Here is a 26,611-nt window from a genome sequence, read left to right as displayed (position 1 = left end):
GTGTACGTTTTGGAGGCAGTTGTTAGGTGTTTGTATAACTTGTATTATTACATTTGCATAAACTAGGAGTGCCTTACTGATGTGGAAGGAGTTATTCAGTCAAGGGATTTGCAGTGTTGCAGACTTTGGTGCTTTGTAAGTGGGGGAAAATTAATTATGTGAAATAAGCAAATTAGATGGAAGTTTGGAGCTTTAACTTTGGTGCATGATACATGCACAGTGCTGTGCTTCAAACTGGCTTTTTTCAAAGCATGAATGATGAAGTATAGAGGTCTTTTGCTGACCTGACAACGCTGGGTTTGGTTTTGGTACTAACAGTTCACTGGCATTAGAGAACATTTCAAGCTCAGCTTAACAAGTTTTAACTTCTGTTGCTCTCCAAACGTGTAATCGAATTATTGAAATCCTCATCTGTTTTGAACTTACATTATCACTGTTTTTAACTTCTTTTATCACACACAACTCTTCCAGGATTGCAGGATGTGTGAAAATGCTTTACTGTAGCCGTATGCCTGCTGGCACAGAGCTCCAGGATGTTTCACTGGGTTTGAAGCACGGGTGGTGGTGATGTGTGGTTTTTCTTCTGCAAAAGCTGTGTTGGTTCTTGCATAGACTACTGTATCTGCTCTTGTTTCCACAGATCCTTCTGCAGACTCCTTTCTAGTGGTTGCCTGGGGAAGAGATTAGATTTGCAGGAGAATGACTCCCCCAGATCTCACCTTGATCACTACTTTGCATCTAGCCTGTGCTGTTTTCTGGTGTCATAAGTCATAAGCTAGCTTGATACCTGCAGTTTGAATGAATCGCTTTTGAGTTCCCTGTCCTATGTTTGGTGAGAAGGGATTGCTCTTAACTGTGGGAAGGACACAACTAAGGAGTCAATTTTCCCTTTATCAGCATGATAGCTTCCTCCGTAGAACCTCGACGTCAGCAGGCCTGCTCTGCCACCTCACTGCAGGTATTAGTGATAAATGTGTTTATTTAGGTTAGAGTGGAGAACTTCAGCGTTGTGGCTGAGAACTGAGAGCTGCCTGTACTGCATATCCGTGTACACCATGATCTGTAGTATATCATACATGTGACAGTGCAGTAACTGGGCAACACCCACAGCCTGACTGGATTTCTACCTACCCTCACTTTCAAAGGAAGCTGCTTTTATTAACATTCTTTCTTATTTGACTTGTTTGATCTTTTCGCAATCAGCTCCTGAGTTTAGGAAGGTGATATCTACTGAGTTCTCCCATCCACATGCTGATTGTATTTTTATTTTGCTGGTTTGCTCCATGTTGTTTCTCAGTGGTTTTTGTTTGATGGGGTTTAGTTGTAGCTGTATCATGAACCTGTGTTGTGCATCACCAGCTGGTCAAAAGCACCATGCCTGGGGTGCAGTTACTGTCACCTCCATAGCTTGAGACACAGCCCTTTCAGCTGTGTATATGAAACAGACTTGATTTGGTCTTATTTCATCCAACTCCCAAAAATAATTCATACCACTGCATTTTGAAAAGCAAAGTAAAAATCCTAATCCACTCTTGTGGATGAGAGTGGTGAGGCCCTGGCACAGGCTGGCCAGAGAAGCTGCGGCTGCTCATCCCTGGCTGTGTTCAAGGCCAGCTTGCATGGGGTTTAGAGCAACCTGCTCTGGTGGAAGCTGTCCCTGCCTGTGGCAGGGGCTTGGAACTGAATGAGCTTTGAGGTCCTTCCCAACCCAAACCAGTCTGGGATTTTTTTTTTTTTTTTTCCTAGCTACAACTGGAGAAGTACTGCTGAGAAAACCAGAGTGATGATTGTCTGTTTCTGCCTCCTTGAGCCTGCTTAGTGGTGGTGGGGTGCTTGTTCGCTCTAGTTTTGGTCTAGTTCTGGTATAGTTCTGCACCACTGCTGAAGCAAAGAGTTTTAGAAAGCGAGGGCTGTCACAGCATGTTTCAGTGAGTTGAGATCTGGTAGATGAGAAAAGGCACTTTCAAATGCAGCAGTGTTGGTGACCTCATAGTCTGGTGGTGATATGACTTCCTATGAACCTTTGAATTCCTTTGTAGAGTTCAAAGCACTAATGCAGTATGGTTGGTGTCTGTTGTTATGTGGTTGAATGAAAGGAAATGTTTTTTCTGTTCAGGTTTCCTTATAGCTGGTACGTGTTTTAAACACTGCTTTTCCTGGGAGGTAGGAAGCAGTGTTCATACTCCAGAATGTGAGTGTTGGTGCGAGGAGTTTGGAGAGCTTTTTAGAGAGCTGCCAAGGAAGGCAATAGATTCCCACTGAAGATGCTAAACAACAACAGCTTCTGTGAGCCCAGTGGCACATGTACTTTCTGTAAAGCCTGGTTTTAATCCTTGGATTAGGGGATGTAAGAGGAGTCCTTCTCCCTCACTAATCAGTTGAATGTGTTCCATGCACTCAGCTTCCTCTCCTAAAATGACTGGCATATGGTGCTGCTGGTCTGGGCTGCTCTTCTCCTTCCCCCTGCCCCGGGGGGTCTCTGAGCATTCTTGTTCCTCAGGCTCTCCATGTGGGAATGACAAAATGTAGCTTTTCTTGCTCCTCAACTTCTCTTAGTGGTAATTTGAAACTTCCTTTTTTTTTTTTTTTTTTTTCTCATGCTGTTACTACACAAGCATGTTGTTCTGAAACTGCTCGTGTTTGGAAGGTTTCTTGGGTGGATAGAGGCCCACAGGCTGCCTCCTGAGGAAGGCAGAAGTGATGTGGATTGTGCTGGGGAGATTTTTCTTTTCCTTCCTGAAACTCAGCCCTTCAGTTTGTCAGGCACAAGATAAAAAGGTTTATTTTTCTCCTTTTGCTGAACTTAAATTGGGTGAAGCAGGTCAGCATTGCCACTGAACCCAGCTCTCTCCCACACTTGCAATGTAAGAGGAAAGGAAGGATCATAGCTTTTAGCTAGGAGGTGTCCATCTCCTGCTGCAGTGAAAGGATTATTGGCTAGATCTTGTGCTTTTGCATATTTAAGTACTAAGCTGTGAATGTATGCAGTACTAAAGCTTAGTTAAGGTCCCTTTTGACTTCCCTTATTCTTCTCAGCAGAATAAGGCTTGTTTTCACAGAGGTGAGGTTTGCAGCAGAGCGTGGGGAAGGCTGGTATTTCAGTGCTGTGCATTTCAAGAAAAGCTTGTTTAAGCTTCCTAGGTCAGTGAGAACCAGTCTGTTATCTTCTTGAGCTCATCCTCCCAGAAAAACTGAGCTTTAATCTTTGGTGGATCTGAAGCAAAGGCTACTGGGTTGGAGCATGCAGAAATAACCAAAGCAACCAAGAAGAGTGTTAGGAGAGTGCTCTCTGGCCCTTACAGATGCTTCTGCTTGCCCCATCCCTGGCAGTGTTCAAGGCCAGGTTGGATGGGGCTTTGGGCAGCCTGGTCTAGTGGAAGGTGTCCCTGCCTGTGGCAGAGGGGTGGACCTGGATGAGCTTTAAGGTCCCTTCAACCGAAACTGTTCTAGGATTAGTAAGTCCTCTCCTCTAGAGAAGAATTGCAGTGCTGGACTATCTGTTTATATAAAGGATCTATCATTGACTAAAAAACTGAGGCAGCAACTCCAGTGGAGGGCATTCTGACTCAGCTTTTGCTGTGAGCTTAGTCTCAAATATCTTTCTGTTGCTGAATGATTAGCATGGGTGCAGAAAATCAAGGAAAAAACCACTTCATAGTCATGAAAGGGTCTTGAAGGCTGCTTTAGAATAGTGTGATTTGGATGTCAGATTTTAGTTTTCAGTTGTGAGAATCAGTTCTGCAGGCAGAGGGTGACGAGCAGGCATCTGCTAGGCTTTTAAAAAAAGTTGATGTCCTAATTTTCCAATTTATGATTTCATTGGGAGATACAGTTTTAGGTGGTGTCAGTCTGACCAAATAGCAATTAATTACTGTGATCCTTCAGGTACTGTTTTGTTTTTTATGTTCTAAGGGAAGAGGTAATTCCTGCCACTCCCTGCTACACAAAATGAAAATGCTGCAGTTACTAATGGCTGTAATTAAGGACTTGGAAACATTTTCCATGCCCTTTTTTTTTTTCCCCATAAACTTGTGCTTGTGCTCTACAAAGCAGCAATGGTGCAAGTGTTGGTGAAACATGTCATGCAGTGATTAAAAGCACTGAAAATTGGTTTGGGATGAAGGCTGCTTGCTTCCAACCCTGGTGAAATGCTTATTCTCTTATGTTGGGTATCTGAGCTCCAACATGTTAGTGCCAATGATGTCTAAGCTTTGAGTGGTTTTGAATATGGCTTTTGAAGCATGCCTGGCATCTTAAACAGTGGTGGAAGCAGAGGCGTTGTGAGTCAGAGTTGGTTTTCCTGTGGATATGATGGCTGGGAGATGTTGCCCAGGTGATCTTGGCCTGCTTTTGCACTGATTTGTTCTGGAGGTGAGATCTGGATTTGCAGAATGAACCAAGGTTTCAAGGAGCTTTCCGCTGTGATTGCTGCTCAGGCTGGAAGGGAGGACAAGGTGGGTTGCAGCCAGAGTTCTTTCAAAGCAGCTCCCTGGGAAAATGCAGGGAATATTTTTGGGCAATATACGAATATTAGAGGTTACATGTTTCTCCTGGTGGAGGAAGTAAATCTCAGGGCTGCTTTGAACCAGCCCGTTTTGAACTGGAAGAAAAGATGTTCCTTTTCAAATGGGGCATATGAAAGCTTCAGTCTGGGGGAGGGAAGCAAGTCCTACCTTTGTCCTTCACTTGTATGCATAAAACTTTTTCTTTAAAACTCCGCTACCACATCTTTGCTTTCCCATAGGTGTTTTTTTTTTTCCTGTCTTAGTTTGGACAATTAGGTCACACGCAGCGGGCTCATTATGGTTTTGCAGCATCTACGTAAATGCTGCTACTCTGGTGCCATTTATGTTCTGTAGAGCGAAGACAGCGTTGTGTCTGAAGTACCTGTTATTTCAATCTTTTTGGTACTTCGATGTCATCACTCCTCCTATGTAGCTCTTAAAATTTCCTGTTGCTTATATCAAATTGTTTCTTACAGTGCAAACTGATTGACAGTATGGTAGTTTCTAAAACTATACACTCTTATGTACGTTAAATGCATGACAGCAGCAGTGAACTGACTTTTTTTTTTTCCCTCTCTTTTCAGTCAGATAATGAAATCTCTTCAGACTGCAATCACGTAAGTCTTGCTTCGGTTTATTTAGTTTATTATATACACTCTAGCTATGACATTTGTACCTTTATATCCCTTCTCAACTGTAGGTATTTTGCACAGTTGGTAGTTTGTAGAAGATGTTAATCAGAACACATTTGGGTTTCTGTACTGGCCTGTGACGGAAGAACACAAGGTGATTTCTTTAACTGGGTATAGCCGCTATGGTGTTAATTATGTGTCACTCTGAATTCTACAGTAAGAGCTTTATATGCTGCACTTCTGTATCAGAGGAGGGTAGCAAACTTCTTTCCTCTTTTATAGTTGGCGGTGGTTCCCGTGAGTTACTGGGAGCAACATGATGTGCTCCTTTTGGGAAAGGTGTGAGCAGTGCTGAATTTAAACTCTTCATTTCAGCTGTTGAAGCCTTCTGTATTACTTTCACAGCTGCTAAATTCTTAGACTTGCTTGGAAAATGCTAGGGGGAGGTGTGTGATATTCAGAGGCAGTTTGAACCACTTGGCTGGTTTTAGAACAGATTTCCTCTCAGCGCTGTGTTTAACAGTGAGCAAACTGTTAGCCAGTTCTCAGGCTGTTGAGCTGACTCTTCAAATACCAGGACTCTACAAACCCCGCTCCTCCCAAAATCATCAGAGCTAAGGTTGGTATTAGGCTTCTTTTGGCTTCTCTCATTCACATTCTGTTAGAATGCACCATGTGAAGCCCCTTAATTGTTTGGTTAGCCTTGGACACGAGACAAGTGCGTGCCTCAGTGATGGACCTGATTTTGATTGCTGCAGAAGCTGTAGTTTAGTTTATAGTTGGAAGATACAGTCTAGAAATGAAACCTGGCCATGCTGTACAGCTAGTAATTGCTAGCTGTGTTTATAAATTAACCTTTAGCAGTGTGCTGCCTGACTTCACTGGCAGCTGTAATTGCGTTGTGCAGGGTTGGATCAGATGAAGGGCACTTCACATTTCTGTTTGTCTTTTTCTTGAAAAAGAGAAGACTCTAGTAATTAAAAACTATCTACCTGACATCTGAATGTGCCAACAGAAATCATCTGAATGTAGGAGGAACTGAGAATTCTAGAAATCAAAGTTGGACCTTTTTCTGCTGGATTAAATGACAGCATCTCCTCCACAAGGCAGGCGTCAGGCTGCTGTGGATTACAGAAGCCATTCATAGATGGGAAGTGTGGGCAAAATCTCATTTTCCCAGGCAAAAATTGAAGGGGAGACATTAAAAGCTAAACCACAGAGAGATGTGTCTCATGTCCAAGTGTTTTCTTTGCCTCTCTACAGTCTTTGCTAGTACAACTGCTGATTGTCTTCTGGGAAAATGCTGCTTAGTGCTAAAAGCAGGATTTTTCAGCTGCAAGATGAGCCTTCCTTTTGCCTGTGGGAAGGTTCCCTTGTAGAGCATCTCCTTTAAGACTCTCCAAAGTTTGGGATTACAGATACAGAGGTGTATTCTTACAATGTTGGACCTCGTTCTTGTCCTTCTGATCCTGGCAGGAAAGGTCTGCAGCACTCTTTGTGAGGACAGGTTCCCTGTTTATTCACTTTTATCTATTAAACCTGTATCACAGTAGCACAGTATGCTAGAGATTGGAAGGGACCTCAAAAGATCATCTAGTTCAATCCCCCCGCCAGAGCAGGAATACCTAGATAAGGTTACACAGGAATGTGTCCAGGCGGGTCTTGAATGTCTCCAGAGAAGGAGACTGCACAACCCCCCTGGGCAGCTTGTTGCAGTGTTCCGTCACCCTCACTGAAAAGAAGTTTCTTCTCAAGTTTAAGTGGAACGTCTTGTGTTCCAGTTTGTACCCATTACCCCTCGTCCTATCATTGTTTGCCACTGAGAAGAGCCTGGCTCCATCCTCATGACACTCCCCCTTTATATATTCATATACACTAATAAGGTCACCCCTCAGTCTCCTCTTCTCCAAACTAAAGAGACCCAGCTCCCTCAGCCTTTCCTCATAAGGGAGATGCTCCACTCCCTTAATCATTTTAGTTGCCCTGCGCTGGACTCTCTCCAGCAGGTCCCTGTCCTTCTTGAACTGAGGGGCCCAGAACTGGACACAATATTCCAGATGTGGTCTCACCAGGGCAGAGTAGAGGGGAAGGAGGACCTCTCTCGACCTACTGACCAGCCCCCTTCTAATACACCCCAGGATGCCATTGGCCTTCCTGGCCACAAGGGCACAGAGTTGGCTCATGGTCATCCTGCCGTCCACTAGGACCCCCAGGTCCCTCTCCCCTATACTACTCTCTAACAGGTCGTTCCCCAACCTATACTGGAACCTGGGGTTGTTCCTGCCCAGATGCAGGACTCTACACTTTCCCTTGTTATATTTTATCAAGTTATTCCCTGCCCGACTCTCCAGCCTGTCCAGGTCCCGCTGGATGGCAGCACAGCCTTCTGGCATGTCAGCCACTCCTCCCAGCTTAGTGTCATCAGCAAACGTGCTGACAGTACACTCAATTCCCTCATCTAAATCATTGATGAATATATTAAATAATACTGGTCCCAGTACTGACCCTTGAGGCACTCCACTAGATACAGGCCTCCAACTAGACTCCGCCCCATAGACTACAACTCTCTGGCTTCTGTCCTTCAGCCAGTTTGCAGTCCACCTCACTACCTGATCATCCAGACCACACTTCCTCAGTTTAACTATGAGGATGCTGTGGGAGACTGTGTCAAATGCTTTGCTGAAGTCAAGGTAGACCACATCCACCGCTCTGCCGTCATCCATCCACCATGTTATTTCCTCATAAAAGGCTATGAGGTTGGTCAAGCATGACTTCCCCTTGGTAAAGCCATGTTGACTGCCCCTCATAACCCTCTTATCCTTGACATGCCTTAAGATGGCACCGAGGATGAGGTTTTCCATCAGTTTCCCAGAGATGGAGGTGAGGCTGACTGGTCTATAGTTACCCGGGTCCTCCTTCTTGCCCTTTTTGAAGACTGGAGTGACATTTGCTTTCCTCCAGTTCTCAGGCACCTCTCCTGTTTCCCAAGACTTGGTAAAGATGATGGAGAGTGGTCTAGCAATGACTTCCGCCAGTTCCCTCAGCACCCGCGGGTGCATCCTATCTGGACCCATGGATTTATGGATGTCCAGATTGCTCAACTGGTCCCTAACCCATTCCTCATCGACTAAGGCAAACTGCTCCAGTGACCTGGCTTCATCTGAGGTCTCAGGGGTACAGGGCTCTTCAGGACTGCCTCCAGCAGAGTAGATGGAGACAAAGAAGGCATTCAATAACTCTGCCATCTCTGTATCTTCTGTCACCAGGGCACCCATCCTGTTCGTCAGTGGGCCTACCTTGCCTCTGGTGTTAGTTTTATCAGCCATGTATTTGAAAAAGCTCTTTCTGCTGTCCTTGACCCCTCTTGCGAGATTTAATTCTAAGGAGGCCTTAGCCATCCTAGCTGCCTTCCTGTATATTTATAACTTAATCCCTCTAAAATACCCTAGTTTCCCATCATCTCGGTTTTTAACTATTCGCAACTCAAAACCATGATGCAAAGTGTTGAAGATGGTGCAGTTGTGCTGACTCAATTTTTAGTTCCCTGTGCGTGCTGCCACCCTCTTGGAGATGATGTAAAACTGCTTTCCTTGCTCACAGGCATGGGTTTGTATTTTCCTAGTGTCTTGTGTACAATTGAAACCCCAAAATAACTGTTTGCCCTAACTGTTTATCTTTTTTAATAGTATTTTGATTCTGTCACAAAGGCAGAGAATTCAAAATGGATTTTTAAAACTACTGAATCTTTGTGTTAATAAAAAAATTATCTTTAAGTACCTTCCAATCCTAACCATTCTATGATTTCTGTGATGAATGCAACTGAAATTCCTACAAAAAAAAACCCTAGATGAGCTAATAGACTTCTCTTGGGCAACATCTCATCATCTCATCCATTAATCTGCTGAGATTTTGCTGCCTTACTCTGTATTTTTACTTTATGATGCCTCAGGAAGACATCTGGGATATGTATATGTCTGCAGGGTGTGACTTCCCCAAGATAGGTTCTTGCACAATGATCCAGTGCATCAAGGCTTCTGTGTGTGCTAATCTCTGGCTCCTAGAAGAGCAGTCACCCTTATCAAGGCGTTTCATAGTCTAACTTCTAATGTGTCATTAGTCTAAACAGAAGAGAAATGGGTCTGAAATATATCAGCATCCAAAAAGTTGTCTGGTCACAACCCCTCACAGAAGGAACTGGCTGCATTGTCTCTTTCCTTTTTTGCTAGGTTTTTTTTTAGATTTTCAGTATGAAATCTGGTCATGTTGAAGCTTTATTCTTGTTAGATCGTTTGCTTCAGACAGACACGCCGTGGTGCAGAAAGGCGTGATGAGCTAAGGACATTCCTAAATATGCAGCAGGCAGGAAGTTAGAGCTTTCACTTATGGAATTGTTTTTGTTAGATATATTTCTTTTTAATGAGTCAGCTCATGACCTTATGGAGAGATTTCAGACAGCCTGAATTTGTTCAATGTCAGAAAATGGTTGCAGAAACAAAGGGACAGAGGTGTTGTCAAGGAGACTTTTCACTGATTGTTGCACTGTTGTCGTGGCTTAAACCACGACAACTGTAGAAGGATGACAATACAGATTGGGAATAAATGATATTTCTTTCTTTTCTGAAGCAAAAATATTTGTCATTCTTCATGGGAAAGTCCTAAACCCCCTTTCTACAAATGCTCTCTACAGCTCTTGTGGAACTACAAGCTGAACCTCACTACAGATCCGAAGTTTGAATCCGTGGCCAGGGAAGTCTGCAAGTCCACTATTGCAGAGGTAAGCCAGAAGAAAGCTATGGCTGCTAAGGCTTTTTCCATTTCTTTGTGATGTCAAATTAATGTGCAAATAACATTTTGAGTTTGGGGAAGCTCTAGTCTTATATCCCACATTACTAAGTGAGTTAATGCAACCTCCTTGCAGAAAAAAAGCCACATACCTTAATGGTGCCAGGCAAAGGGGGATGGGGAATGGTAAACTAACAACCCATCAGCTCTTACCTGACTTTTTTTCAGAAATCTGTTGTGGTTTGAATTTGTCCCCTCTTTATCAAGTGTAACAGTGTTGGTGTAGTATTGGTTCTGCTGAGTTTAGCTGAAGACTTGGTCTGCATTGCGTCTTGCTAGCAGAAAGGATAAGCACGTAGGTGTCAAACAATCGACTTTTGTTTTTTACCTTTGAGGCTCGAAGATTAATTACTCTGACTTTCTGTTAGGAGCTTCCTCTTTTTAGATTGTGCTAGGAGTTAGTCCTCTATCTCAAGCATCAACACACCTCAGTCCAGCTTCAGAGATTACTTGATGAATCATTTCTTTCCTTGTGCTCATACTAGAGCTCTCACGGCTGTGCGCTCAGCCATGCTGAGGACCTAAGGTGAGGTCTTTTCCCTCTGGTTGGAGTAGTTTTCAGCTAGACTTGAAGGAAGCAGTGGAACTAAGGCTCTCCCCAACAGAGCTTCAGCTCACTCAACTCAGTCATTAAACTGTATTCTGAAAACATGAATTATGCATCCATCAGTATAACTTCACCTACCCATAAACTTGCTTTTCAAAAAAAATTCTGTTTGCTGTAGTTGATGGCTCTATTGTGGTGTTTGAAGTAGGTTTTCCTGAAAGGGAATCGGTTGCATGAATAAGCAGATTGTTTCTCCAGCCCGAGTTCATGTTGGCAGTTTATTTTTCTATAGGTATAGCTTTCATGGATGCAAACTTGCTTAGGTATGAGGAGTGTGTCAGTGCTCAGAGCGGGTTTAAGATGAGTAGTTATCCAAGTATTCATGATTTGATGGAATCACTTACATGGTTACTTACCTGTTCTTTACAATGGGTCTTTTATGTAGACAGGCTGAGAGAGCTGGGCTTGTTCAGCGTGGAAAAGAGAAGGCTCGGAGAGACCTTGTAGCAGCTCCAGTGCCTAAAGCAGCTACAAGAAACCTGGAGAGGGGCTTTTGACAAGGGCCTTCAGATGCAGGACAAGGGGGAATGGCTTTAACCTGACAGAGGGGAGATTGAGATGAGACATTAGGCAGAAGTTCTTCCCTGTGAGGGTGCTGAGGCCCTAGCACAGGTTGCCGAGAGAAGCTGTGGCTGCCCCATCCCTGGCAGTGTTCAAGGTCAGCTTGGACAGGACTTGGAGCAACCTGGTCTAGTGGAAGATGTCTCTGCCTGTGGCAGGGAGTTGGAACTAGGTGAGCTTTAAGGTCCCTTCCAACCCAAACCATTCTGTGATCTTAATAATACGGAGTTTTCATTTGAGAGGAATGCACAAGGATCTGAGAAATTGAGTGTCAACAGCAGCCTCACTCCACAATTTGGGAATTAGTTGTACAGTCTTTTTCTTCATGACCTGCTAGGGTTCTGCTTCCTCTTCTCAGCACTGACTCAGCTGCTGTGACAATAGCACTAGTGGGAAACCATCCTTTAGTATAAGAAGAGATCAAGAAAATGGTTAGTGCAAGAAGGCTAGAAGATTATACAGTGGGAAGAAACCAGCTTGTATCAAAGGGTTATATTGTGTTTGGAGTTTGGTAGCTCCCGGAACACAAACACTGTCAAATTTGAATCCCACTTTCCTGCAATCATGGGAAAGATTGTATCTCTCTGGTTTTTGTCATATGGCTGCTGCAGAATTTTTACAACCAGGCATTCTTGAAAATGCTCTTTTAACAGTCTGTTTAATTACCAGTCTTATACAGTGACAGTCTGGCACTGCTGTAAACGATGCCCTCTAAATCTGGGACGTGATGTCTAAAAACAGTGGGAGAAGTATATAGAATTTTAGCTGTACATTAACTGTCAGTGTTTCTCTTAAAATCATGCTGAATGATGACATGATATGACTGCTGATATTTTGCCATTTGGTGAGTGGCTTTTAGTTAAAAAAAATCGGGTAAGGAACAATAATCTCATGTGTTTGCTCTTCTAATGTTTATACTGAGGCAGGTGCATAAACCATCCCACCAGTTTTTTAAAGGTATTTCTACAATACTCTTTAAGATACATACTGGGCATTTACTGCTAACATACAGTGTTAGCCTATTAATATTATTCCTTAATTCCCACTAACAGGTGTTTTCTTGCAGGGTGACTAAGCTCTGATTTTTAAGTACTGCTTTGTATTAAGAGCAAAACACAACTAGAAGAGTAATTTCTAGTAAAAGTCACTTGGGAATTGGTGGCTGCCCCAACTGGATATGTTCTGAAAAGTGCACCTTTAATTTGATCGGCAAAATACAGGTTTAAATTTCAACTTTTTTTCCTCAACTCTGGTGATTTTTGTAAGTTCTGGCAGTAGTTTTAATCTAGAATTATAGTTGGCTACCAGATAATGGTGGTTGCTTCAGAAGTGGCCAGGCAATAATGTGATCACTTGGGTTTTTTACACAGTTCACTGGCTCAGGCCATGGAGCTCTGAGATTGTTTCCAAAGCCAGGCTCTTCCAAAAACAGCATGTTGCTGATGTGCTGGTTTGGCTCACGATGCTTGAGCTGAAGGAGGGGCAAACCCGAGGTGCAGCTTTCTTGGAGAGACCTTGCTCAACTCTCTCCCTTTCACCCTGCAATGACTCACATGTGTTTTCACTTCAAAATGTGTTTTATGCCTTATCTAGAACAACTACATTGACCATAGGAAATGTTTTCCTAGTTATATAGGTTAAATACACAATGTTCTACCAGCCTGCAGGGCTTTCAAATAATGGTGTTTAAAATGCTGGGTGTTTTATTTGTTATGTAGAAAGTAATGGCTTTATGAAGGCGAGGCTGGACAGAGGTTGGAGCAACCTGATCTGGTGGTAGGTGTCCCTGCCCATGGCAGGGGGTTGGAACTAGATGAGCTTTAAAGGTTCCTTCCAACCCAAACCAGTCTGCGATTATATGATAATCTGGGACAGAGAGAGCTGTTTAATTCATCTAGTCAGGCCTGAATGAATCTGCCACAGGATGCTCCAAGTTAATTCTTGTTTGAATTAAAATAGATCTTTCTAGAGATGGCGCTCTAGTTTTTAAAGCTTTCCAGTATAAAGATTCCAACTTGGCATTAGAGAACTGGTAAAATGGTTCACTACTTGTTCCCTTAGCATTTCCCTTGTTCGGTACCTGAACCCATCTGGATTATTGATTGCTGTGGGTCTCCCTTTAGACAGAAGAGCCCTTCAGTATTTGTACAGGAACAAGTCTTTGATGTAATCAAGTTAATTGATGTATCTATAGCTGGAAAAACTGTCACCACTGAACTTTAGTGTCTGGCTGCCAGGTGTGCTTTCTGCATCATTATGGCTGCAGCTTTCAGCATGCTCCTGAGCAGGGCACACCAGAACTGGGCAAATATTTTGACACGGGCTTCCCAGAGTTAAAAAGATTGTGTGTAATCTCAGTACTCCATGGAGGAAGACATTGCACTGCTCCTCCTGCAAGATTCCTCTCACAACAGCGTCCCTAACTGGTAAGTAACCATGTTTCCCACTCCCTTGGGAAAGGCTGTCAAAACTGCCTGCATCTTTTACTTCTAAAGGTGATAGTTTTGGCCTTACTGTCTGCGCAGGCTGTGTTTTATAGTGGGACCTGTATGTTCATGTGTGCTGCTTTTCAAATCCCCACACAGCTTTCATCTTGTATTTACTGTGATTTTTACTTTTGTTTTATGCTGAAATGGTTTAGTACCAGCAGTCAGTTCCTACAAGAGCCTAATAAAAATGAATTCGACGTGGATTTTCCTTCATAGTAATTTTCAGCTTCCAGCAAGTTATAAACAGTTCAATAAATTATTGTGTTGACTTTTGAATCAGTCTCACTTCTAGCCAAAATGTACTCTGCAAGGTCAGGTGGCTAATGGGGATCTAAGTATGATTTAGTGATGTTGTAATATGCTCAGTTTTCTAAATAAAGGTTTGTCAAACTAGCATTTTTCCTACAAGTCCACTTGATTGCAGGGGCTCCAAGTAATTATTATGAAAGATGACTATTGAGCAATAGGGTTTATAATCCTCAAGGGTGCTGTGTTTGCTTTCTTAGACACTGGCACCCACGAGGTATTTCACATTTCTGAACTTACTGAAAACCAAACTAAAGCCTTGAGGGTTTCTTTGCCAGCTGATTTTGAAGCTACAGATGGAAGCTTCTTTGAGGATGTTTCTTTTTTTTTTTTTGTAAGAGGTTATATTCAGGAGTTGCAGCTATTGTATTTTTATTCTTTTTTTTTAATAACAGATCAAGGAGTGTGCAGATGAGCCTGTTGGCAAAGGCTTCTTGGTGTCCTGTTTGGTGGATCACAGAGGCAACATCACTGAGTATCAGTGCCACCAGTACATCACCAAAATGACAGCCATTATCTTCAGTGATTATCGGTTGATCTGTGGCTTTATGGATGACTGCAAGGCTGACATCAATCTCCTGAAATGTGGCAGCATTCGACCTGGAGAAAAGGTATCTGGAGAATATGTTAGATTGTCAGTAGGCTTGTAAAAGTCATTCACTTAAGAGAACTTAGACAGGGACTCTACAGTAGTGTTATTGTCTTACTTGGAGCTGAGATGATAGAAGGCATATCTCATCTGTCTGAAAAGGGTGATGGCCTGATTCTGCATAGTTCCTTTTTAATAACTATGCATTTGTTCCTCTCTGAGGGACTGCTATTCAGAGATGACTTTGATTTGTCTTTCCTTATTGCAGTACAGGTGATCTCGTGGGTAGTTGTCTCTTTGCTCACACTCTGCCAGGCATGTCTCGATACCATGGATCCAAACAATAGATATAAGCAGGCTTATAGATATATTGCTAGGCTTATTTCACAGTCTGGTTGGGTCTGACTCAGGAGGGTTATCAAGGTGCTGTGGCCTATGCTGTAATCCTTTCTACTTTTGCAGGCTGTAGTCAATACGCTTGGTCAAAAGCTTTCGTCTGTTTGCTTGCCCTTTTCCCTGCCCACCTGAAAATTGCTGAAGGGCACATAGTACCTACTGTCATGTTTTAGTAGTGCAGACTTACTGACACTGCACTGGTTTTACTAAATCAATGTTCTTTTGCCATATGAGACTTAAGCAGAGGTTGATGCAAAAAACATTTTAGTGACTAAATGTGGTGGTCATTTTCAAGGCACTGTCTTTTCCTGCCTACTTCAGTTTAGCTAATGCAGGCACCTTTTATGCAGTGCTGCAAGAATGAGTGGCTGCTTCTACAGTAAGTTTTTAGGTTTAGGGCTAAACTTAAAATTAACCTATCAACTTTTTAACAGGGCTTTTTAAATTATAGCTCTTACGCTTTTAAGAACTAGTCTCTTAAATCAGGTATTAGTGAAATAGTTAACAAAAATACATTTTTTTGGTTTAAAAAGAATTTTACTTGGTTGAGACATTTGCTGCTGGAAGCAGCTTTACATCCCTAGTGTGTTAATTGAAGTAACTGTACTCTAGGAGACTTAGTTGACCAACAGAAAGCACAAGAATAAGGACTTGTTTTCAGGAACAAAAGCAGCCTTAGAAGTGGGACGAACTTGCAGGCACTACAAGTTCAGAGTAGTAACAACTGAGTAACTTGCTTTCTCCATAAAGTATTCTCCATAAAGTATCTCTTTTAATACTGGTCTGAAGGACCTCATGAAATGAGAGCTGGCTTTTAACAGTCAGTACAGAATCTAAAGTGTGATATGGGACTTCTGAGTGTTGGGTCTGCATATTACCTGTGGCATGACCAAATTAAGTAAATTTAAATACTTACTGAAGGGTACATTGGTGTGGATTTTGTGAGTATAAGCCAAATCTCACATAGCAGAGGTGAAACCAGAGCCAGCAGGCTGGTGTGCCTCATTGTGTGTAACTCACTGGATTGGCTGCAGAAGTTAAGGTGACTGAAGGGTGAGGATGACAGAGGTGGCCACAGGGTGTCTGGGAGAGGAAACGAATGCAACCTTTGGGTCACTGAGTTTCTGTGGGATAGCAAAGCAAGCCACTAACCAAGCTTTCATGGGGTTTAATGCAGTGTATGCATATTCCTCACTTTCTTCGTGCCCAACCCAGAATATATTGCCTTGGTGCATGAAAGCGTTGCAGCCTGTCGTATGATGTCTTTTGTTATGCTGTCATCCGTGGCACTTTGAGCAATTGAAGTATTTTATACTGCTATGGAAACAGCTATAAATGGCTATGCAAGTATTTCTTTTGTTGGTGTTCTGTTCTCTCTCTTTTCTGCTTTGGAGAAATCTAATTTACTCCCATCAGATGGTGGTTCAGGTTTTATTTCCATGCTATAGCTTCTGAGATTTGCCTGTAGAGAAGCAGTCATTACCCTTTTGTGTAACTGAATGTAACTGTGAATTTAATAACTAGGACCTGGACACCTGAGGAGGAAGATGGGCGAAGAAGTTCATCTCTTGTGTGGTGTGGTTTTTTTTGGTTTTTTTTTTTGGTTTTGTTGGTTTTTTGTTGGTGTTGTTTTTTTTTGTTGGTGTTGTTTTTGTTTTTTTTTGTTGGAAATAAGCACTGCTAGACCACTAACTCCAGCCACACCAGGTGGCTAGTAGATTGAAGTATGATAGCTTCACCATAATGACTGGGATAAACTGGCATTTTGCCGTATAAAAGCACTTCAGTAGATATTCTGGAATTACACTGCCTCTTGAAGCCCTTCTTCTAGCTAGTAGTTTTCCTTTTCTATACTTCCTTTTTTTTTTTTTAGCTTGCTTTCTACTTCCTAATTAGATTCTGTTCCTGCTGGATTTGTTGCTTATGATGTGGTGTTTTCTGTGCTTTCTTTTCCACATTTCTTGTTGGCTTTCTGCTCTCTTAAAGCTTTCTGGTCTCTAAAACCAATAAAATTCAGCTTAGAAGTCTTGATCTGGCTGTAGACCTCATTTTGCTGCATATAGAAGAAATGCTGCTGATATGTCATTTGAAAGCATTAAGTTTTGTAACATGCCTGTGTTCTGGAGTTGCTGTGGGTTTCAATTTAATGGAGAACTATTTAATAGCAGTTTCACTCACCTTTCTGGTTGGCACTTGTGCCTTATAGCAAATTTGGTCTCCTGGTGTTTAAAGCTTGCTTTGCCTTCATGCAAAGGGATCTAATTTGAAATAGGTAATTGCAGTGGAGCTTTTTTTCTCAGGCTGCGTATCAGAATGAGCTGCTTTTCTGGTCCCAGCAATGTCCAGGATGGTATCAAACTGGCGAATAGTGTGTAGTTACCCGGGTACTAGGTTTAGCCATAATGTCCAAATTGGAGTAGATTATTTGCCATAATGAAGGCAATTGAACATCTGCTGTTCTACTTTATCAGATAATAGTATTTTTCAGATTCCTAAAAAAAAAAAAAGACACCTTAGGAGACCATTGTTTTCTTGCTTTAATTTCCACACTGAAGTGCTTTGAATACAGTTGCTCTCACACTTTCCCTAGTTTCATGGAATTACTAGACACAGGGGGAAAGGAGTCTAAACGGGAAGAAATGTTAACATTCAGCTCAGTCTGTTTCCTTTGTGCAGTCTTACAGCAACATCGTGTGAGCTGAACTACTGGAAATTTAGTAGTCTAAGAGCCATACCCACAACTCTGGTGTTCAGGTTAGCCAGGTAGAGTGCCAAATGGAACCCTGACAGATCTGCGGGATGAAGGTTGAGGGAGGAGATTCTCCCCCTCTGCTCCTCTCTGGGGAGACCCCCTGTGCAGTCCTGCATCCAGCTCTGGGGCAGCAACGCAGGAAGGACATGGAGCTGTTGGAGTGAGTCCAGAGGAGGCCATGGAGATGCTATGAGGGCTGGAGCAGCTCTGCTTGGGGACAAACTGAGAGAGCTGAGCTTGTTAAGTCTGGAGAAGAGAAGGCTGTGGGGAGACCTTGGAGCATCTTCCATTGCCTAAAGCAGCTACAAGAAACCTGGTGTCGTGGTTTAAGCCCAGGCTGTAAATTAGAACCATGCAGTCTACTTCCCCACCCACCTTTTCTTCCCCCCACTCCTGGAGGGATGGGGAGGAGAATCGAAAGAATGCAACTCCCACAGGTTGAGATAAGAACAGTTTAGTAACTAAGGTATAACACAAATCACTACTGCTACCAACAATAATAATGATAAAGGAAATAACAAGGGAAGAGAATACAACCGCTCACCGACCGGTACCTTGCCCCCACCCCGCAGTGATCCAGCCCTTCTGGGAACACTCAGTTCTACATCCTGGGCATGATGTGCTGTGGTATGGAATACCTTTTTGGCTAGTTTGGGTCAGGTGTCCTGTCCCTGCTTCCTCCCGGCTTCCCCTCCTCCCTGGCAGAGCATGAGACTCACAAAGTCCTTGGTCAGGGTAAACATTCTGACCAGCAACTGAAAACATTGGTTTTATCGGTTTTATCAGTATTATCCCCAGGCCGAAAGTCAAAACAGAGCAATGCACCAGCTACTAAGAAGTAGAAAAAATGACTGCTACTGCTAAACCAGGACACCTGGAGAGGGACTTTCGACAAGTACCCTCAGATGCTGGACACAGGGCATGGGTTTAAATTGACGGGAGGGAGATTGAGATCTTAGGCAGAAGTTCTTCCCTGTGAGGGTGGTGAGGCCCTAGCACAGGTTGCCCAGAGAAGTTGTGGCTGCCCCATCCCTGGCAGTGTTCAAGGCCAGCTTGGACAGGGCTTGGAGCAACCTGGTCTAGTGGAAGATGTCTCTGCCTGTGGCAGGGGGTTGGAACTGGATAAGCTTTAAGGTCCCTTCCAACCCAAACCAGTCTGGGATTCTATTTTTGTACATTCTTAAATGCAGTTGGTGCTAGCCTATAATTAAAGCCTGAAAAGATAATTTCTCTAAACCACCATTTGTAAAGTCCCATCTAGAATCTGTTTGGCCAGTAGCATAGCTGCCTTCATGCACTTGTGAAGAAATGAAAAGTTAGGACCTCCTTAAGATAGCTTAGCTAGTTATCACTAGCATTCAGGGACCTGATCTATCTGAAAACAAACCCAGATTCAGTCAGTAAATTTCTTAAACAATGTCAGGTGGGCACAGGAACACTAACAGTGTGGCAAGAAAACATGTCACTGCTTGGAGGTGGGAGGAAAGGGCAGGACAGGATCCAGCAGTGTTGATGTGTGGGTGTTTCTATTTCTATTAAGTCTGATGTGTTTGAAAATTGCGATAACACAGGGCAGCAGAGTAGCCAGTGCTGCAGGATGACCTACACAAATGTTAAAACTGTAGTTGCAGAGTAAGGCAATAAATTGGTCATTTCATGGTGAGTCCCCAAAATGCAGTAGTAAACATTCAGCATCCAGCATATGGAAATCTGCTTTGATTACATGCTTAGAAGTAGGTTTCCTTTAATATATAGTTATGACTGACCAGGATTTGAGACCCATGCTTCAAGAAACCAGAAAACTTCTGGTTTTCCTAGCAGGAAAAGCCTACCTTGTGCCTTTCTTGCTGGTATGCAAGGAGAGGCTGCTGGTGAGTGAGGGTAATCATGGTCTGCCCTGCCTCCCAGCTGCAAGTTCACTAGGCTGGAGCAAAAGCTTGCCAGAGTAGCTTAAAAAGGATTGTTTTCAATCATCTACACTTGCCAGCTCCTCAGCTGTAACTGCTGCCTGTGACAGACCATAAGGATTTGCAGAGCAGTGTTTGTGTTTGGCATGGTTATCGATAAATGGCAGTTTTAAGTAGTGTGGTGATCATACTGCAAACCTCTGATTCCCTTTGGTTTGAATCCTAAATGGACTGTTGATATATAATGATATTTCTTCAAAGATGCTGATGTCTGGCCAGCATGTGGAGTTGGCCAACTCCCACTCAAAGACAAGCGAACAAAAATAAGGAGCTTTGGGGGTGCGTGAGGTTGCGATTTTTTTTTTTTTCCCCCCCCTTTTTTAAGGGAGAAAACTACTTTTAGCCCTTTTAAACCAATTATACTTTTGGGTTGTGTTTTCAATGTTGTAATCATCCAATTCTGCTTGTGGCCCAAGTATAGCAGAGTTGAAACAGGAATCAAAAGCTGCCTGCCTGAGGAGACACGTTGGAACAGAAAGATTCCGAAGAGTTGCCTGGCTTTGAATAGTCACGGTCATGTTTTATGGAGACTGCAACAGCAATGAATGAGTCTACTTGGCAGAGTGAGCTGCCTACATAATTACTGTGAATGCCAGGTTAAGGGATTCAGGTGATGCAAATAAGAATGCCTTGTGTATGCCTCCAGGTAGTCTGATACAATTTTAGTAGCAACAACCTCTCACAGCAAAGCAGCATAAATTAAGGTTGTTTTCACAGGAAAAACTTTTGGAAGCCTTGAGAAATCTGTTCCAGAAGAGTTTGTGTTTATTAGAGGAATCAGACCTTCTAGAGAGGTATAGAGGGGGTATAGTTCCCTTTCTAAACATGTAAAAAGGATGTAGGAAGCTAAGCAGAGCTTTGATCAGCTTTGCCCTGTCTTTTCTGGGCTTCCATACAAAGCACAGGCTCTCTGTGTGTGTTGGCAGTCACTGCTTGTAGTCCAAACTTGTCTTCATGCTTGCAGGACAGTCAATGTGGTGTACCAGAACTGCCTTCTCTGAGACTTCATCTACTCTTGAATGCTTTGAATTTTTTTAATGCTCTTAATGGAAGAATTAGCACTGAGAATCGTACACTGGTCAGTGCTCATTTGTGACCTTGTTAGCATCACTCAATTATCACCACCCAAACTGAAGGCTTTTCTCAGCATGGAGGAGCTATGATTTTTTGTCTCCCTCTCCTGTGTTCCTAATGTGATGCTGTTGCCATGGTGCAGAGCTGTGTCAGATTCAGGATAGCCTGACTGTTTTGGTAAACTGCTCTGAGAAGCTTGGCTAAGCAGTGATAATCACATTAAAACAAACCGAGCACTGGAGGGGGATTTCATGGTGACCATCAGTAGGATGATGTATAAAATGGGTAGGTAGTACAGATATTAGCTATTGCCTCCTCTGAATGTAAATGCAGTTTAGGCTGAACTTCTGGAAGCCTCTGTGTAGACAGACTGTTGCTTAATTTATGTGGTGCTTATCCATCATCACAGCCCACTGGATTGTATATGTGCTTGGTAACAGGTATTGTCTTGTTCTGCTCATATAGGATGCTCACTCACAAGGAGAGGTGGTGGCATGCCTGGAAAAAGGGCTAGTGAAAGAGGCAGAGGAGCCTGAGCCTCGAATTCAGGTGTCGGATCAGTGTAAGAAGGCAATTCTTCGTGTAGCTGAACTCTCTTCGGATGACTTCCATTTGGACCGACATCTCTACTTCGCATGTCGAGATGATAGAGAGCGATTTTGCGAAAATGTGAGTAGTTTCCTTTTACATTCCATTCTACAGTAATACGTTAAAAAACCACAAAACTCCACTGGAAGCAGGAAAGAAATGGTAGAGTGGAGCCTGAGCAAGGTGTAACACTGAAAGCAGACACCCTGTAGGTGTCACTTTACAATAAATCTGGTATTAAATTCACTCACCCAACAAATAATTGTTATTTCCAGTGGGTAAGTGAACTGAACTGGCATAAATGGTTTAATGGACATCAGAGCTGGGATGACAGGAGGTGGAAGGACTTGAAAAGGGAGGAGGAAGCAGCAAAAGTGACTGCTCCCTTCTGCAGCAGTAAGCTATTGCAAAAGGTTAAGCCTGGTCTCACTGCTTGCAGCATTCCTTATGCCTGGAGCTGGAAAGTTGCATTGTTCAGTATGAATTAGCTTGCATCAGCTGAGCATTTTCTTACTAAAAAGGTGATGAAAATAACCTGACTTTTTTTTTTTTTAATACAGTAAAATTTTTTAAAATTTCATAGTATAGAAGCTATCCGTGTCATTTGACATGTTAACTGTAACATATTTTTAGTTTTAGAAAAATCTCTTGGATGTTGTTTAAGCTGCTTGTTAAGCATTACAAGTCTTCTCTTTAATGGTAAATGTTACTGTTCTGTTTCACAGACTCAGGCTGGGGAAGGTAGAGTCTACAAGTGCCTCTTTAATCACAAGTTTGAAGAATCAATGAGTGAAAAGGTAGGTATCTGTCTTGGTGAGACAACCCTAATATAGAAATCTTTGGATCATTCATCAGTCCAGGCTACATTATTCTTTTCTAGTATTGAGGAAAATCCATCATTTATGTAGTCGGATGACTGCTTTAACAGATGCTTTGACTGTGTTTATGTTTTCAGCTACTTGCTGCTTGCTTGAATTAATTGTACTCAAGTTACAGCCTTTAAAGTTAAGGATTTAAATAGAGCTTTTGGGTGGGTGATTTGTGAAGGTAGATGTGGAGCTCAAGTAGTAGCACTGTAATTGAGTGTTTAGCAGAAGTCACATCACGCTGGGGTAAGCCTTGGATAAATGCTGTCATAACATACAGATTAGAAACAAAATGCCCAAGGCCCTCAGCACAGGAAGCTGTGCGAGGTTCACTCCTACCCCCCCACCCCAAGGCTATGAGTAACTATGAAGTAGCAATTTCTGTAGGAAAGATGCACAATTCAGTTGCTGGTGTTTTTCTTGCAGATGCGGTTTTCGACAATAAAAAAAATTGTTCCGGAAAGCCAGTCCCAAAAAAGAGTTTGTATTGGTGCAGGTGTCCTAGGAAGGCAGCAATGCTGTCAGTGATTTCAGAACCACCATCTTGATGTTTGGGATTATGTGAAATTGTATCATCTGTCTGAAAGGATATCAATGTGGATATCTGTAAAGCTGTCCTCAGAAAAGCTCCACTGAAGGAGCCTAATGTGGAGGCCTGGAGGCCTCAGACTGATTTCCTTTTCTTTAAATGCTTTAGCTATCTGAAAACTTGGTTCCAATTAACAAATTCAAAACTGAGAGTAATCCCTGAGAACAATCCCTGAGAACTTGAAACAAAGCCTCATGTTATACAAGCATATTACTGAAATAGACTGTTCTTTTTGCTTAACCTGGTTATGGTTGTACATGGCTTTTGAGAGGTCTTTTCCATGACCATCTAAGATAGGAATGCACAATGTTGAGAGGAAGCTGTGGCAGAGGTGGAGTTTGCAGAGCAGGAGAAGCACAAAATCTGGTTCTCACTCTTGTAGCTGCCAAGGTTGGAGCATCTGCAGAGTCACAAGTTCTGTAGAAGCTGTTACCCAGTAAAAAGTCCCTCCTTGCTGATGGTGTTGGCTGCTACAGACACGTGTAGCCAACAATAGCTGCCTGGTGAGTGGCTTGCTTTGTGTAATCCCTGGTGTACACAATCTTCCCCTGCTGTGGGGGATGAGGTATCTGCAAGCCTGTATCTCCCTCTGTCAGGAGCTTTAAGTCTCTCTACTCCTAAGGGCTCAGTTACAGCACAGAGATGGGACCATGAAGGAGGGGATGGGAATATTCTGTGGGGGGCTTTCCAGGTCCTGGAGTAGGTATGGGAAAAAGGGGGAGAAAAGTCATAAAACTTGATGTAAGGAATTGCAGAGGGCTCTATAGGGCTTCTCTGATCCTTGTGCTGTAATTGCTCCCTGCCCTCCTCACCCTACACAGGCACAATTTTCCTTCCTTTCAAATAGGCCATGCAAATTTGCTTGAGGTATTCTGAATTATCTGCCACCCTCAGATTTAATTTTTGTGTAATTTGAACCTAAAGCTACTAAGTGTAGCAGGCCCCTTTGGGGATGAAATTTGAAGGGTTGTTCTTGCAGTTGCTGGGCTTGGGTTTGGCACAGTGCATCCTTCTGAGCCTCGCCATTTGTGGAAAATTCCTAGAAATTCCCATGGTTAGGCTGTTTTATCTACTGTCATCTGTTGGGCACATTGCAGAACAAATCGAAAGAACATGCTAGTTTGTAAATGTGACTGGAAAAAGTTGTTTTTTAAGGGTATGAGGTGAGCACAGACCACAGCTGGGATGAGCATCAGCAACTGATGCTAGTTCCTGAGAATGAGTCACGCTCATGGCCAGAGCTCTCCTGGATTGCTGGATGAATGTGCAGTTTCAAGAAGAGCTCTGCAGGGAGCTGCTGCCTTTAAAACTCTTGATCTGTTGACCTGAGTGTGCATTGTCTCTATGAGACAAATGAAATTTAACTGCAGTCCAGCTTAAGTGTATGAATTTTAAAGCAACTTGAAAATGTAGCAGCAGAGCTGACTCTCTGCCACCAAGTGGAAGCTCATCCAGCCATCCCAATGTGTCTCCTGCAGTGTCGTGATGCACTGACGACCCGCCAGAAGCTGATTGCCCAAGACTACAAAGTCAGTTACTCGCTGGCAAAGTCCTGTAAAAGTGATCTGAAGAAGTACCGCTGTAATGTGGAGAACCTGCCCCGGTCTCGGGAAGCCAGACTTTCCTACCTGTTGATGTGTTTGGAGTCTGCAGTGCACAGAGGTAAGTGGAGTTCAGTCAAGAGAGGTGCAACTTGCTGGGACTTGGATTTTAAAAGTTTCTCCTGGGCCTTCAGCCTCAACATCCAATTACAGTCTCCTCCTCCAAGTAACCTCCAAACTTTGGTTCAGTGACGAGTTTCCTCATCATGAGGCTTTAATCACTGCTGTTGTGAAGATCAGAATAGCTGAGTAAATCTCTGATGCTGACTGCTGTTGTGTAGACAAGAAGTTTAAAATTCAAAATAGCAAATCCCACTTGGGTGTGTAATTGCAAATCCTTCTATTGACCATGAATTCAAGGAGCTTTTTTCCTCCTTTATGTAGTAAGCATTAAATATGCTACTGGGATAAAACATGGGATAGACAACCTGTTTATCGTCACTCCTGGGAAGCCAGGGGTACTCGGTCCTCTGTCTCTTGTAAGTAAGGTTCTCTCCTTGCAGTTCAGCAGTTTGGGTAAATGCCTACACCCTGTTGGGGTGTAGGGCCTCTGTTGCATCGGGCATTGTACACCTATGAATAACTTGTGATAGAGGCTAGGAAAAAGCCAAAAAAGGCATAGGAGAAAAGCCAACCTGTTCCTTTTGATTAAAAGGAAAACCAAATTGTCTGCATGGAGACAGTAGGAAAGCTTATAGCAGGTCTAAGCATTTTTTAAAGCTAGATTTCCGTGCAAACTCTGGGCTAGATACTCCGTATATACTCTTGGTAACATATTCTATTCTGGTTCTTGGCTTCTTGAGAAAGTATGTGCTGTTGCTCTAGAAAACTTTGTCCTCGGAGAAAATGTTCCAACCTGCTCCAAACCCCTCTCCCAGTTACACGCCAAACTGTTAAGTTACCAAAGGTAACTTGCACTTGAAGAATGAGTCCTTTGAGCACATAGGGAAAAGCTGACCTGCAGCTTCAGAAGTAACTCCTGTAACATGAAATCCAAAATGAGATTCTCCTAATCTTTCAAGAATCCTTTACAAAAACCATGTATTGAATCCATAGACTGGCTGTATTTTAGTTAAATGATGGGTGCTACGCTAACAACTGGTTTAATTCCCAGCGCATCTGCTTTAGCATGTTCGTTGCATTCTGGCGTTATCCAGAGTGTGGACATCATCCCTCTTCCTCCAGCATGATGGTAGCATAGGTCAAGGAGGCCTCTGCTAAGCCTTAATACTGAATCATGGTGTGTTCTCTTGGCTCAGGTCGGCAAGTGAGCAGCGAGTGCCAGGGGGAAATGTTGGACTACCGGCGCATGCTGATGGAAGACTTCTCACTGAGCCCAGAAATCATCCTAAGCTGTCGCGGGGAGATCGAGCACCACTGCTCCGGTCTGCACCGGAAGGGACGCACCCTACATTGCCTGATGAAAGTAGTGCGGGGTGAAAAGGGAAATGTTGGCCTGAATTGCCAGCAGGCGGTAAGATCGTGGAATCCTAGAATGGTTGGGGTTGGAAGGGATCTTCTAAGCTCATCTAGTCCAGTCCCTTGCAATGAGCAGGGACATCTTCAACTGGATCAGGTTTCCCAGAACCACATCTAGCCTGCCCTCGAATGTCTCCAGGGATAGGGCATCCACCACCTCTCTGGGCAACTTGGGCCACTGTTTTACCATCCTCATTGTACAAAATTTCTACCTCACAACCAGCCTGAATCTCCCTCTTTTAATTTAAAATCATCACCCTTCATCCTGTCACAACAGGCCCTGCTAAAAAGTCTTCTCCTCATCTTTTTATAGGCACCTTTTAAGAACTGTAAGGCCACAATCAGGTCTCCCTGGAGTCTTCTCCAGGCTGAACAACTTCAACTCTCTCAGCTTTTCCTCATTGGAGAGGTGCTCCAGCCCTCTGGTCATTTTTGTATCCCTCCTCTGGGCCTTCTCAAACAGATCCAAGTCTTTTCCATACTGAGGACTCCAGCTTTTCTGTTGCTTCCTTTCTAGGTTGCTCAGTTGGTAGAAGCAGATTTGTCTGTTAACATTTTGTCTTGCAATGCTAAAGGCAGCCTGGCTCTGCTAGGTACCTGTGCATGTTTGAGGCAGTTGAATAACTGCTGTGGTATGAAGTGTAACTTGATATCTAGCAACACATTAATAATGGGGGGGGGGGGGAGTCCCTCAAAAAATACATTTTGGATTGGTTTGCTCTGGATTTTGTACTGGCTCTCCAGTAGTTCTTCTCCAGCAGCTCTTAA

General features: G+C 43.2%; 1 protein-coding gene across 1 annotated transcript in view; it reads left to right on the top strand.

Moving 5' to 3' along the window:
- Nucleotides 1-26,611, top strand: part of GLG1 (golgi glycoprotein 1) — a 92,657-nt gene that overhangs the window by 40,489 nt on the left and 25,557 nt on the right. Inside the window, exons 2-8 of the mRNA XM_080638799.1 lie at nucleotides 5,090-5,122; nucleotides 9,825-9,911; nucleotides 14,338-14,553; nucleotides 21,186-21,389; nucleotides 22,034-22,105; nucleotides 24,242-24,425; nucleotides 25,624-25,838. Of these exons, the coding sequence (XP_080494925.1) occupies nucleotides 5,090-5,122; nucleotides 9,825-9,911; nucleotides 14,338-14,553; nucleotides 21,186-21,389; nucleotides 22,034-22,105; nucleotides 24,242-24,425; nucleotides 25,624-25,838 (1,011 nt within the window). The remainder of the gene's footprint in view (nucleotides 1-5,089; nucleotides 5,123-9,824; nucleotides 9,912-14,337; nucleotides 14,554-21,185; nucleotides 21,390-22,033; nucleotides 22,106-24,241; nucleotides 24,426-25,623; nucleotides 25,839-26,611) is intronic.

Source organism: Psittacula echo, assembly GCF_963264785.1.
Source record: "Psittacula echo genome assembly, chromosome: Z".
Lineage (NCBI taxonomy): Eukaryota > Metazoa > Chordata > Aves > Psittaciformes > Psittacidae > Psittacula > Psittacula echo.
This window is presented reverse-complemented; position numbering and strand designations above follow the sequence as displayed.